Source organism: Arachis stenosperma, chromosome 9 (assembly GCF_014773155.1).
Source record: "Arachis stenosperma cultivar V10309 chromosome 9, arast.V10309.gnm1.PFL2, whole genome shotgun sequence".
NCBI lineage: Eukaryota > Viridiplantae > Streptophyta > Magnoliopsida > Fabales > Fabaceae > Arachis > Arachis stenosperma.
Genome location: NC_080385.1, coordinates 5542999 through 5557447, shown reverse-complemented (window position 1 = coordinate 5557447; position 14449 = coordinate 5542999). Strand labels below are relative to the sequence as shown.

The 14449-nt window shown below is 40.6% G+C and overlaps 1 protein-coding gene across 1 annotated transcript; it reads right to left on the bottom strand.

Annotated features, from left to right (window-relative positions):
* Positions 1–12202: 12202 nt before the first annotated feature.
* On the bottom strand, positions 12203–13354 carry LOC130948918 (uncharacterized). Its single transcript, XM_057877779.1, has one exon. It carries the CDS (start codon positions 13352–13354, stop codon positions 12203–12205), a length of 1152 nt encoding a protein of 383 aa, XP_057733762.1.
* Positions 13355–14449: the final 1095 nt, after the last annotated feature.

Here is a 14449-nt window from a genome sequence, read left to right as displayed (position 1 = left end):
TGATGTATTTTCTATTGTAAAATAAAGAGTAAAGTATTATTTTTGTCCCCAATGTTTGGGATAAGTCTCAAAGTTGTCCATAACGTTTGAATCGTTTTATTTAAGTCCGTAACGTTTCAAAATTGACTCAATGTTGTCATACCGTTAGGAATTTGTTAACAGAATTGATGACGGGACAAAATTGAGACGATTTTGAAACATTAGAGACTTATAGAAAGAAAATGTTGGAGACAAAAACGATACATAAAAATAAATTTTAATTTTGTCCTTCACTAATATTAATCTTTTACGGTACATAGTTATTCAATTATTTTTTAATCACATTACTTTGATTCTAAATATTTTTTATAATTTTACTCTTAAAGATTTTTACTCATCATAAAATGTTTGTAAAATGACCAGAATTACATTACTTTATTGTATATGTATCATTTTTTCCCTACAAGTTTATGTATTAGTCACTCTACAAATATTTTATGATGAGTAAAAATTTTTAAGAGTAAAATTATAAAAAAAATTTATTTAGAATAAAATTAATGTGATTAAGTGTAATTTACTTAAATGTGATTAAAAAATAATTAAATAACTATGTACCGTAAAAAATTAATGTTATTGAAAGATAAAATTAAAATTTATTTATATGTATCGTTTTTGTCCCCAACGTGTTCGTCCTATTTAAGTGCTTAACGTTTCAAAATCATTTCAATTTAGGGACTTAAATAGGACAATTCAAACGTTAGAGACAACTTTAAAACTTATTCCAAACGTTGAAGACAAAAATGATACTTTGTTCAAAAATAAATAGAGAAGATAGAATAATTATAAAATAGAGAAATGAAATTTAAAAATTTTAATATTAATATTCTTTAATATATGTATTTTATTATAATTGAAATTTTATATTATACTCAATAATATATTATCTGTTATATGCACATATATTGTTTATCAGAGCACAAATAATGTATGTTTGCTTTTGTTTTTCTTTTCCGTGGTGTCTTAGGGCTTGTGAACCTATCTTCAACATTATTAATGTTTAGTCCACCTTTAAAAATTTAAAGTTTTAAACCACCTACCTTTGAAAATTTAAGCCACCCAAGATGAATTTGAATGATTAACGAAGGTCATGAATCATTAAATTATGAACATTCATATTATAACATTTTCAAATTCTTTCCCTTTTTTTCATGCTTTTCCTAATGATGATATTTTTATATCTCTTCTTAATAAATTGAAAAATAAGTGATCACCAGTTCACCATAGTAAATTAATAGAGGAAACTATTAAAATGGTATTCAAAAATTTATATACTTGACAAAAAGAATTTTAAATGATGGTAACGATGGTAATAACAAATAAATCTTTAAAAGATTTAAGGATGCAATAAAAAAAAAATTAGATATTAAATATATTTTGAAAAAATTTAGAAATTATATTTTGATGCAAATTTTTTCAATTATTATTTTAAAAAATAAAATATTATTATCCTTAAAATTTGATAATTTATGTCAAGTGATTTTTTTAAAAAAATTTTTATTGTGAATTATCATATTTTTTAAAAATAAAAAATCTAAAGATCAGATATTGTTTTGAATTTTTTTTTGCACTTTTATAATATTTATTCAAATGTTAGCACAAAAATTCAAATTAAATGGATAAGTCATTTGTTAAATAAAAATGTTTATTTTATCACTTATAAAAAATATAATAATTATTGGTTATTTTTGTCGCATTTTCAAATTATTTATAGGCTCTTGTCGATAATATTTTTTAGATACCTTTTTATCAACGGCGGAATCTTTTTACAGGATGTTTCAATACCTCATAGAATTCAATTTCTTTCTCATGTTTAAAACAAAAAAATTAAATTAATTTAGATAGAATTCAATTTAATTCCATTATTTTTTTTCTAAAATTAATTCCAATTCAAATAGGTCTAATTTAAAATTTCATTTCATTAAATTTTATTTAAAATTTAAAATATCTAAAATATCCTTATAATCTAATTACTTTTTTTTAACTTTACTTTTTCTCAAGGCCTCCCAATCTTCCACACACACCTTCTCTTCTCTCAACACTTTCATTTCCTGTCATTTTCTTTTTTTTTTCTTCTCTTCAACTCACTTAATAATTAATATATACCATTTTTTAAGGTCTCCTATATAGAACTAAAAATATATCTCCACATATATAATTTTATGTGTTTAACTTAAACTAATAATATCAAGTATTTGCCAATCTGTTCCGTTTAAACATTTTCAAGTAAAATTGTATCAATCATGATACTAACAAAAAGTGGCATAATTTTTTTTAATAATATTATTATTGCTAATTTATTATAATTTGCTGTTAATAATTGACCTTTTTTACTTATTATGTCATTGAATTACTTAACAAATTAGCTTTTGATAGTTCATTTTTTTTGTTGAATTTGTCGTTAAAATCAACCATAGAGAACCATTTAATTTTTTTAATTAATAAATAATAACACTGTTTTTAAATTAATATTTCTAGATTAATCCAATCTTTTTAAGAGATGAACAAATTTTAGTTGAAAATAATTTTAGTTACAAAATATAAATTTTAATTATTTTATATAATTTAATAAATAAGTATATTTATTATTTAAGTATAATGTTACGTTAATAAAGAATAAAGTTATTCATTATAAAATTTTAATTCATTTAATAAGCATTCTAAATATTGAAGTTTAATTTAATTCTGTAATTTTACTTATTTATTTTAAACACCAAAATTCAATTCTTAAAAATCTAATTTTTATCAATAAATAAATAAACTATATTCGTGTTCCACATGGGATAAAAAAGGCATAGTAATTTTTGTTATAAAAATTTTATAAAATTAATTAAATTTAAAATTGAACTATTTTTAATATTAAAAAGAATAAAATTAATAAATAATATATTTTTTATTTTCAAAGTATGACAATTATTCACTAAAAATAATATATAGTTTATAATTAAATTAAAATATTTACATTAGAATCTTCTTTTTTTAAATATCATTCTTAAATAATATTAGTAGTTAAATGTATAGATATTTTCTCATAATTCGTAAGTAAAATTTGTAAATTTTTTTACTTTCATATTAAAATTGATTTGAGAAAGTATAATATAATATGAGATAAAAATTGTCTTTATATTATATTCTTTATTATTATAACAAAAAAAATTATTATAAATTTTTTTTTTTTTAAATCTACCTAAAACTTTTCTATACTCTAGTATTATATTTATTGTTAAAATTAAAGTAATATAATTAACATTGTTATCTGTTGAAACTCACTATCATATTTTTCTATTCTTAAGTTGAAGCGGCTATAATGTTACCTAGAAACGATTTTATGTTTTTTGTTAATTTAAATATCTATCAAAACCGTTAAAGATAAGATAAATACATAATTAAATGCATAATATATTGTCTTAATTTTTGTGGAATGACAAAAATAATTTGTGTCTAGAATTTTAAATTATTCATATTAAAATAATAATTATTGATACAGGTAATTTAAAAAAAAAGATCTTTTGATAAATAACAACTCAAACATCAACATGACACTGAATTGAATCAAATAACATATATTTAAATGAACTAAATTAAATAATTGATATAATAAATTAATTAATTAATTGTTTAGCTCAATAAAATAAATTAAATAATTAAAAAATATCTTATAAATAAGATATAACACTTTTACAAATTATTAATGAAAATATATAAGATTTAAAATTAGAGCAAATTAAAATAAAATCAAATTATTTATTCTAGTCAAATCAAATAATTAATATAGATGGTTAATTATAGTTAATGTGGTCAAACAAAATGTTAAATAATTTGATATTTATCCCAATCAAATCAAATAAATAGATAATTAATTAACGCTTTTAAATGAATCAAATGAAATAAATTAAAAACACCATTAAGAATATATCAGATCAAATATATTATTAATTAGTGAAATTTAATTTCAATAATATATAATAAATATAATAGATAATAGATATTTAAAAAAATAAAATTATCTTTAATATTTAATTAGTTTCAAATACTTTTATAACTTTAAAAAAAATACCTTTATAGTTAATTGTTTTTTATAATTAACCATAAGTCAACTTTTTATTTTTAATTTTACCTATTAATCATCTTCAATCCCAAAACTTTAACCCCAACTTTAATGTCAAATACAACTTTCAAATTCAACCCATAGTACCCCAACCCCACCCCATCTCAAAACCCAAATCCTCATCTCCAAATTTCCTCATATTCGCATTTGTTATTTTTTATACATATTTAATGAATAAAATACTTATTAATAAATTAATAGATACTAATATATTTACTAAATCACAATTATTTATAAAACTTAGTATGTATAATGTAAAATACGAAAAAATGAAAGATAATCAAGTTGATAAAGATTTTAATCTAAGAATAAAATATTATTCTAATCACTTAAATATGAAATAAATTATATTTTCATTCTTAATATTTAAAACATTATATTCTTATCATAAATATTTTATTGTCTTATTTTTATCGTAAAATAAAAATTTAAAAAATTTATTCCCAAAATGTATTTTGTCTTATATTATTTTTTTCCTTATTCTTTTGTCAATTTTATTCTCAAATATCTACCATTATAATTACTGTCAGAACAATTAGGATGATTAGTTGGTTAGAAGAATATGATAAGAAAAAAAATATTCTTAAAAGAAAAATTAATTTTGACTGAAAGATTAAAATAAAATATTTGCATAAAAATAAAATATTTCAAAATTTATTAACAAAAAAAACTTAAATCAAAATGTTATACTTTAAATGTTAGGAACAGCAAAATGTTTTCTTAATAAATAAAAGAACAAAGATCTTAAAAAAATAAAATGTTATGCACCAAATTTTCCTCTCTCTTTCTTATCCAGTATCTAGAGAAAGAAATTCTACTTGTGTTGTTAAAAATAATTTGCATAGTCACCAAAAAAATATATTAAATTCACATCTTTGCGAAAAGAAAAGGTTACTAAAACTTTAGGCTCTGTTTTATTACATCTTACAATAGATATAAAGCAAGGGTCATCTATAACAATTGTTCGGTAGTCGGTTGCCGGACAGGTCGGGTAGTTATTGGAAGGGGCGAGAGCGCCTGGATCGTGGTCGAGCCGGATTCGGGTTTGCCGTGTAGCCATGCTCCTGTTGTGAAGGAAAGGAGGGGGTACCACCTGCAAAGACACTCCGACGCTCTAGTCAGCTAGTGTGCATGTGGGAAAAATGATAGGTGGAAAGGGTGACGTACCTTGGGGGAGGGGCAGGTCCTTCCCCATTTATACCGTGTCAGAGGTGGGCCCTTCAAGGATAGGCCCACCTTCCTAGAAGCTTCCATGCAGCTGCAGTGGTGAGCTGTCAGGGACGCGTGTCCGGGTCGCGTTGTGAGCTGCAGGTGCCCGACCATCTGGGTCGGTCCATTGGTGGGTCGGGTTGACCCGCGAGTGGCCTGGGCCAGGCCGTAACAGTGCCCCCACGCGCCAGTGGTAGTCGTGCGAGCTATCAATGGCGTGTTACTTCATGTTTCGTTCATCCTCGTTAGGTCGGCTGCTCGTGGGAGGGACATGCCCCCTGTGCGCGTGTCCCTTGGTTGCTCAAACAACCGTTTCGCCGCCTCGTTCCTCGCGCTGAGCATTGAATGCTCATAATAGGGTAAAAACCCCGTTTGCAAAGACTATTATGCCCCCAAATTTTTCGCGCTTCCTGGGAGGCAGTTTTTAAACTGTCAGTTTCGTTTCTTCTTCTTCTTTTTTATACTTTCTGCGTATTCCAGTTCATTCTATCTTTCTGCTATCCTCTCCCCAAAGTTTCAGAGCATCGCCGCTGTGCCCTCGTGCATCCTTCCTTCATCCTTCTTCGCTCTCACAATCGATTCATGTAGTTCCTGAATCCTTTTCTGCTTTGTTCTTGGATGCTTGTTGCTTGTGTTTACTTACCATTTTTGCTGTCTCGTTTGGTTTTTGTTGTTATATGGCCTTTCGATGCTGGCCAGACGTGTTAGGGGAGGTGTACCATTCCAGGGTAGGTTTTGTATGGGCTTTTTACCTTTTTAATTGTGTTTTAGCCTTAGGGAGTAGTGTGGGGGTAGCTTCTGCATTCGTTCCGAGCACCCGACCTCTTAGACTGACTGGATGGTCCCCCATGTAGGTATGGCTCGCACCTCCTCCCGGGCTTCCCCTTCTCCCGCGGCGTATGACCCCTACGCCTGGGTTGTTTCCGATGTAAAGGATTCTCCTAACCAAATGGGCGAAGAGGAGCTCACCGAGTTTCGTCAGAACAAGTACTTGTGCGGAGGGACAGACGAGGAGGCCAATTATGATGTCTTCGTCCCGGCTCCTCACGAGCGCTTGTATGAGCTCAATTTCCGCGCCCCCCATGTTGCCGACTGGATTTGGTTCTACAAGTCCATGTTTACTCAAGTGGGAGCCCGTATTCCATTTTCCGCCTTCTTAATGGCGCTTTTAAGTCGGGTTTCCGTGGCACCGTCGCAGTTGCATCCGAACAGCTGGGCTTCAATCCGCTGTTTCGAGATGGTTTGTGAATACCTTGAGCTGCCGGTGTCTGTAGATGTCTTTCTTTTATTTTTCAATCTTACAAACCCTTCGAAGGAGGGGAAGCATAAAAAGGGGTTCATGTCCTTCCGGTCTGCTCAAGGTCGGAGGATCTTTGGTTTGTTTGAGGACTCCTATCACGGATTTAAGGATAAATATTTCAAGGTCCGTCCTGTCAAAGGTCGTCATCCCTTTTGGTTGTCGTTGGAGGGGGTACGCCTTATCCCGGCCTATTGGAGCTTCGGGGCAAGGTCTAACGCCTTCGTTAAGGTATCCTATAAGGGCATGTTTGCGGTGGATAGAAAGATTGCTGACGTGTTGATGGCAGTCTTTGGGAGGAATCATGTGAATCCTCACCTCCTCATGGGTGATCGGGAGGCCGGCCGTAATTATATTTGTGAGAAGCCTCTGCTTGTTTTGCCTCCTAGCTTTTTTGCTTTTCTTAATAATTCGTCGCGACTAACCGACTTCACTTCCTTTTTTGCAGTGGGGATGTCTGCCGAAAAAACGGGTCTCCCTAACTTGTTCCAAACCTTCCTTTGCGCAAGTGACGACGAGGGAGGTAATGAAAAAACTACCGCTCCTCCGGAGGACAAGGCCAATCCCGAGCAAGGGGTCACGGTCGAGAAGACCGGCACTTCGGCTCAGGATGTCCCGGTTCATGGTGGCACGGCGGTTCACGCTTCCCCGATCCTTGACGTGGTTGGTACTGGGGGGTCGACGTCCAACCCTGCTGCCGACGAAGAGGTGGAGGAGGTTCCAAGCTTGAAGAGGAAGAGGAAGATGTCCAGCAGCCCCGAGGGGGTTCTTACTGTAATGGAGAAGAATTTTGACGCCGGGAACTTTATCGACTCTCAGCTGATTCCCGGTACTGAGGAGCATTTTCACGAGTCGTCCCTTGCCGGGCAAGCGAGGTGGATGTACCGTACTCTATTGCGCGGCGCAGTGATAGCTCGGAAGGCCGAGTTTGAACTGTCCGGGATGGAGTCCCTTTGCAGGAGGTTGGAATCAGCTGGGAAGGCTAATAATGAGCTTAAGAGTGAAGTTGAGACTCTCCGGGAGCAGCTGACCCAATCAAAAGAGAAACTCGATGCTGCCGAGAAGAAAGCCACTGCCGCCGAGAAGAAAGCCACTACTGCCGAGGAGAAAGCCACTACTGCCGAGAAGAAGTTGGAAGAGTCGGCCGCCACGGTTTCACGACTTGCCGAGCGCGAAATGGCTTTAGAGAGTCAGGTCGGCGCGGCACAAAAACGGGTGGCCGAGATCGAGAAGGAGAAGCAAACCGTAGAGGCTGAACTGGCAACATTGAAAACAAAGTATAAAGACGTCGTCAAGCAGGGGAAGGGTGCGATCCTGGCGACCGAGGAGGCCCTTAAAGCTCAGGTAAAAATTGTTGCTCCCGAGTTCGACACGTCGGTGATTGGCGTCTTCAAGGTCATTAAAGACGGCAAGATTGTTGACGTTCCCAAGAAATGAATTCTCTATTTTGTTTTGGCTTTTGTGAATAACTGACTTTTTAGTCATTTGCCCGCTTTAACGTAGTTAATTCTTTCTTATTCGTCTGATTGTGTTATCGTTTCTATTAACTGTTATTGGTTTATAGCTGTCGTTTATATTAACGGGTCGTGGCCTTTTAGTGTAGTCATCTGCTATCGCGGCAGTTGATGGGCTCCCGGGGTGATCAGTCCCGGGACCGCGCATCGTTGTCGAGTTGTGATGGGACGGGTTGTCTGGAAATAAGGGGAACAAAACAAAAGAGAGGAAACTTGTACAAGTATATCTTATTCGGTAATTACATAAAGGGCCCATAGGTCATAACGAAAAGTTCAAATCCGCAAATTAACTACTTAGCTCGATTGGTCGGCGTGTCGCCTCGTGCGCTAGGAGTAGAATCTTCTCAAGTTGTTCGCGTTCCATGTTCTTGGGACTTCCTTTCCATCGAGCCTTTCTAATTTGAAAGCACCTTTACCCATCACTTTCTTGATTCTATAGGGGCCTTCCCAGTTTGCCGCCAGCTTGCCCGCTCCAGAGGTCGGTGGGCCGATGTCGTTTCGCCTTAGGACGAGGTCGTTCGGCTCGAATTCTCTTTTGAGCACTTTGGTGTTGTAGCGTAGGGCCATTCTTTGTTTTAGCACTGTCTTCGTCAAATGGGCCATTTCCCTGGCTTCATCTATTAGGTCTTTTTCCACGGCTTCCTCCACTCCTCTCAAAAGTAGCCGGGGGCTTGGTTCCCCGATTTCCACGGGTATTACCGCATCTAACCCGTATGTTAGTCGGAAAGGGGTCTCCTTAGTGGAGGACTGTTCGGTTGTTCGGTAAGACCAGAGGACTGAGGCTAGTTCGTCGGCCCAAGTACCTTTTTTATTATCCAATCGCTTCTTCAGTCCTAACAGGATAATCTTGTTCGCGGACTCCACCTGTCTGTTTGTCTGGGGGTGCTCTACCGAGGAGAACTTCTGTCTTATACCCAGGCCGGTGAGGAATTCCGTGAACTTCCTGTCGGCGAACTGCGTGCCGTTGTCCGAGATGACGACTTCTGGAATCCCGAATCGCGTTATCACCTGTCTCCACATGAATTTCTTGCAATTGGATGAGGATATGCTGGCCAGCGGCTCGGCTTCTATCCATTTAGTATAGTAATCAATGGCGACTATGAGATACTTGACTTGCCCGGGACCGACTGGGAAGGGTCCCAAGAGGTCGACTCCCCATTGCGAAAATGGCCGGGAGGACGTCAGCATGCTTAACTCGGAGGCCAGTGTCCTGTGGAAATTGGCGTTCTCTTGACACTTCACACATTTTTTGACGAACTCCTTGGAGTCTGCCATCATTGACGGCCAATAGTATCCGGCTCGAATTAATTTTCTTGCTAGGGCTTTGCCTCCTATGTGGTGTCCGCAGCAGCCTTCATGGACTTCCCTGAGGACGTAGTCCGTTTGGTCGGGATGTAAGCATTTCAGTAGGGGCTGGTTGAGCCCCTTCTTAAATAGCTGTCCTTGGATGACCGCGTATTTGGCTGCTTCCCTTCTCAGTTTCGCGGCGTCCTTTACATCGTCAGGGAGTTTGCCACTTTCTAGGAAGCTGGTGATGGGGTCCAGCCATGAAGAGCCCAGCTTTGACAAATGCAAGGTGACCGCTGGTTCCCTCGTCATACCCTGGATCAGAGACCGGTTGCCTTCTCCCGGTTTAGTGCTGGCCAACTTTGATAGGAGGTCTGCCCGTGTGTTCCTTTCTCTGGGTACGTGGTGGACCGTGACCTCCTCAAATTTTTGGCTTAACTCCCTGACCTTTTCCAAGTACTTTTGTAATAATGAGTCTCTGGCTTTATAGCTCCTGTTTACCTGGGAGGTGACGACCTGAGAATCGCTGCATATTTCCAGCCTTGTTCGTCCGACTTCCGCTGCTAGGGTTAAGCCCCCTATGAGGGCTTCGTATTCCACCTGGTTGTTCGAAATGGGGAATTCGAACCTGATCGACTGCTCGTATACGACTCCAACCGGGCTTTCCAGGATGATCCCGGCGTCCCCGGACGTCAGGTTGAAGGCTCCGTCCACGTGGAGCTTCCACCGTGTGCCCGTTTCTTCGGTTGGGTCTCCCGTTACTTCTACCAGGAAATCTGCCATTGCCTGCGCCTTGATGGCTTGCCGGGGTTCGTATCGTATGTCGTATTGGGAAAGTTCAATGGACCAAGTCATCATCCTTCCCGCCAAATCGGGTTTTTAAAGTACTTGTCAGATTCCCTGGTCCGTTCTTACGACAACCTGGTGACCTTGGAAGTATTGCTTTAACCTCCGTGAGGAGGTCAGGAGTGCCAGAGCTAGCTTTTCCAGTTTGCTGTACCTTAATTCTGCTCCTTGCAGGGCTCACCTTATGAAATTGACTGGTTGTTGAGTCCTCCCTTCTTCTCGCACCAGAACTGCGGCCAGGGCTTCTCCTGTAATGGCAAGGTATAGATATAATGGTCTCCCGTCCTTCGGCTTCCTGAGCACAGGGGGTGCTGCCAGGATTTCTTTGAAGTGTCGAAAGGCTTCCTCGCATGCGGGCGTCCATTCGAACGCCATCCCTTTCTTCATGAGGTTAAAGAAGGGTAGGGCCTTTGTTGCCGACGCTCCAAGAAACCGGGATAACGAGGTCAACCGCCTTGCCAACCTCTGGACATCTTTGATATAGCCTGGGCTCTTCATCTGGAGTATCGCTTGGCATTTCTCCGGGTTAGCTTCTACCCCTCTCTGAGTTATCATGAATCCTAGGAACTTTCCAGCTTCCATGGCGAAGGCACATTTGAGGGGATTAAGCCTCATGCCATGTTGTCGGAGAGACGCGAAGACTTTTGCCAGGTCATGCAGGAGGTCGTCGGGTCGCGTTGTTTTCGCGAGGATCTCGTCTACATAGACTTCCACTGTATTGCCTACGAGGTCGCGGAATATCTTGTTCATCAGCCTTTGGTATGTTGCCCCCGCGTTCTTTAGGCCGAACGGCATCACCTTATAGCAGAAGGTTCCCCCCGGCGTTATAAACGCCGTCTTGTCTTCGTCTGGTCGGTGCATCGGTATCTGATTGTAGCCAGAGTAGGCGTCCATGAAGCTCAGATAACGGTAGCCCGCCGCAGCATCGACGAGCGCGTCTATGTTAGGGAGGGGAAAACAATCCTTAGGGCACGCCTTGTTAAGGTCAGAGTAGTCTACGCACATTCTCCATTTGCCGCTGTGCTTTTTTACTAGAACTACATTTGATAGCCATGTCGAGTAGTCCACTTCTCGTATGAAACCTGCTTCTAGAAGGCTGGCCGTCTGCCTGACCACCTCCTCTGCCTTCTCCCGCGACACCTTTCTCCTCCGTTGGGCTACCGGGCGTGCTCCCGACTTGACGGCCAGGTGGTGTGACATAATTTTGGGGTCTATGCCCGACATGTCGGCCGGTGTCCAGGCGAATAGATCCCTATTGGCCCTGATCATTTCGACCAAAGGCTCCTTTAGCTCACGCGGGAGATTCTTGTTGACGAACGTGAATTTTTCCTCCGTGTCACCGATCATGAATCTTTCCAGGTCCCCTTCTAGTTCCGGTCTGGGTTTGTCGTCTATTCTGGCGTCCAGGTCCGCTAGGAACACGCCGGACGCCTCTTTGGATTTCTTCCTTAGGGTGAGGCTGGCGTTGTCGCAAGCAACTGCCGTCTCAAGGTCTCCTCGTATGGACCCTATAGATCCGTCATTGGTGACGAACTTCATGACTAGCAGCTTCGTGTTGATTATCGCTTCGATATCGTTAATCGTCTTTCTTCCCAAGATGATATTGTAGGCAGTGGAATCTCGGAGGATTACGAACTCGGCCATCGCCGATCTTCGGTCTTGATTCTGTCCCACGGAGACTGGCAGGGATATTACTCCATCAGGTTTGATGAAGTGGTCGCCCAATCCAATGACCCCGTGCTGGTGAGTCATGAGGTCGGCGTCCCTTAGTCCCAGTGCGTCGAATACGTTACAGAACATGATGTTCGAGTCTGCTCCTGTGTCAACAAGGATTCGTTTTACGAGACCAGTTCCCACTCTGGCCGTAATGACCATGGGTGGGTTTTCAGGGGCTTCGTCGAACCATTAGTCTTCCAGACCGAAGGAAATGGAGGGAGGCTTCTTAGAGTTTCGCGCCGATGAGGAGGAGACTGCTAGGACCTTAGAATCTTTTTTGTGCGCCGATCGTGACCTTGGCGCGGTATTTTTGGCCGTCACCACGTTTACCACGGTGAGGCCGTGATCTCTGTCTTTTGGTTCCTGTCGCCGCTTTGCCGAACGGGTTTTGCCTTCTTCATCTTGGTCGCGATGGCGCCTCCTCGGCTCCCTGATAAGGTGGGAGAATTCTGCTAGCTTACCCTCCCTTATCGCTTGTTCCAATGCATCCTTCAGGTCAAAGCAGTCTTGAGTTTGGTGACCGTAGCCCTTATGATAGTCACAATAGAAATTCTTGTTTCCTCCTGTACGGTCCTTGAGTGGTCGGGGCTTCGGCAGGATTCCTTTCTCGGCTATTTGCTGGTAAACTTCCATGATGGGAAGAGTGAGTGGAGTGTAGTTGGTGAATTTCCCGACCCGAGGGAACGGCCTGGGTGCCCTGCTAGGCGCTCCTTCCCTGGCCTGTTCTTTCAGTCTTTCTCCATTACCTTGTTGCCTAGGTTGGTTGTAGCCGGACTGCCGTTTGTTGGCAGCCACAACTTGGCTGACTTCCTCTTCATTTATGTACTCCTTGGCCACCGTTTGGATCTCGTACATCGTCCAAACCGGCTTCGTGGTAAGGTGTTTTCGAAAGCTCTCGTTGAGGAGGCCGTTCATCAGATAGAGGCTGGCCACCGAATCGGTTAGGCCGTCAATTTCCAAGCATTCGTCGTTGAACCGATCCAGGTATCTTCTGGTCGGCTCTTCCTGTCTCTGGGTTATCCCCAGAAGGTTGATCGGGTGCTTCGCCTTTGCTATTCGGGTTGTAAACTGGGCCAGGAATGCACGGCTGATGTCTGAAGACCCATAGATGGACCCTTGCGGGAGGCCGTTAAACCATCTGATCGCGGGTCCTGCCAGGGTCACCGGGAAGGCTCGGCACCTCACCTCGTCCCCTACTCCCTCCAAGTTCATCCTTGCTTCGAAGGCCGTGAGGTGTTCCAAAGGGTCTTGAGTTCCGTCGTACCTCATATCCGTCGGTTTGTCGAAGTGGTTCGGTAGCCGGACTTCGAGGATGGATCTATGGAACGGGGTGGCGCCCATTATGACGGGTTGCCGCGTCCTCTCGGACGTTCGTTCCTCATCTTCGTGACCTCGTCACGTGTGGCGCGTTTCCTTTCCTCGGGAGTAGATGATTGTGTCATTTCGTCTTCTCGGGATGGGTGACTCTTCGCCGTAGACGACTTCGGTGGGAGTCTCTCTCTCGGCTTTCAGGGGATGGGGAGTAGCTGGGATCGGTGGTTCGTCGGTCGTGCTCTTGGTTGGCCAGCTGCCGTTCCAGGTTCTGGACCCTGTGGCGCAGCTCCTGCATTATTATGGCGCTGTCGCCACCCATTCCCCCGAAGGGTCGCGTCCTCGTGTGTGGTTCAGTGCGTTGTCGAGGGGACCTTCGCCGTCCTCTTAGTGAGGCGACGGAGGCTGTCCCCTCCACTCTGGCTCCTCGGTCTTGGTCTTCGTGCTCAGGCACGACATCCATTTAGGCGCCCCCACAGACGGCGCCAATGTTCGGTAGTCGGTTGCCGGACAGGTCGGGTAGTTATTGGAAGGGGCGAGAGCGCCTGGATCGTGGTCGAGCCGGATTCGGGTTTGCCGTGTAGCCGTGCTCCTGTTGTGAAGGAAAGGAGGGGGCGCCACCTGCAAAGACACTCCGACGCTCTAGTCAGCTAGTGTGCAGGTGGGGAAAATGATAGGTGGAAAGGGTGACGTACCTTGGGGGAGGGGCAGGTCCTTCCCCATTTATACCGTGTCAGAGGTGGGCCCTTCAAGGATAGGCCCACCTTTCTAGAAGCTTCCCTGCAGCTGCAGTGGTGAACTGTCAGGGACGCGTGTCCGGGTCGCGTTGTGAGCTGCAGGTGCCCGACCATCTGGGTCGGTCCGTTGGTGGGTCGGGTTGACCCGCGAGTGGCCTGGGCCAGGCCGTAACAACAATATATACAGTGAATAAGAAAGTTTGATATTCAATTCTGTTTTTTTATTTTACCCTTTTTAAATTAAAACAAGTTTTATAAACTCTCCATTAATTATGTAACTCTTCCGTTAACCTAGGCGAGAGTTATTCAACTGCTCACTCACACAGTAAAAAAACTCTTCCACTTGCAACTGTTTGCTTTTCTTTTCATCTCCCTAACTTATGTTCGG

Coding starts and splice junctions, on each gene's coding strand:
- LOC130948918 (XM_057877779.1), bottom strand. CDS start 13,354: ATGGGCGCCACCCCGTTCCATAGATCCATCCTCGAAGTCCGGCTACCG.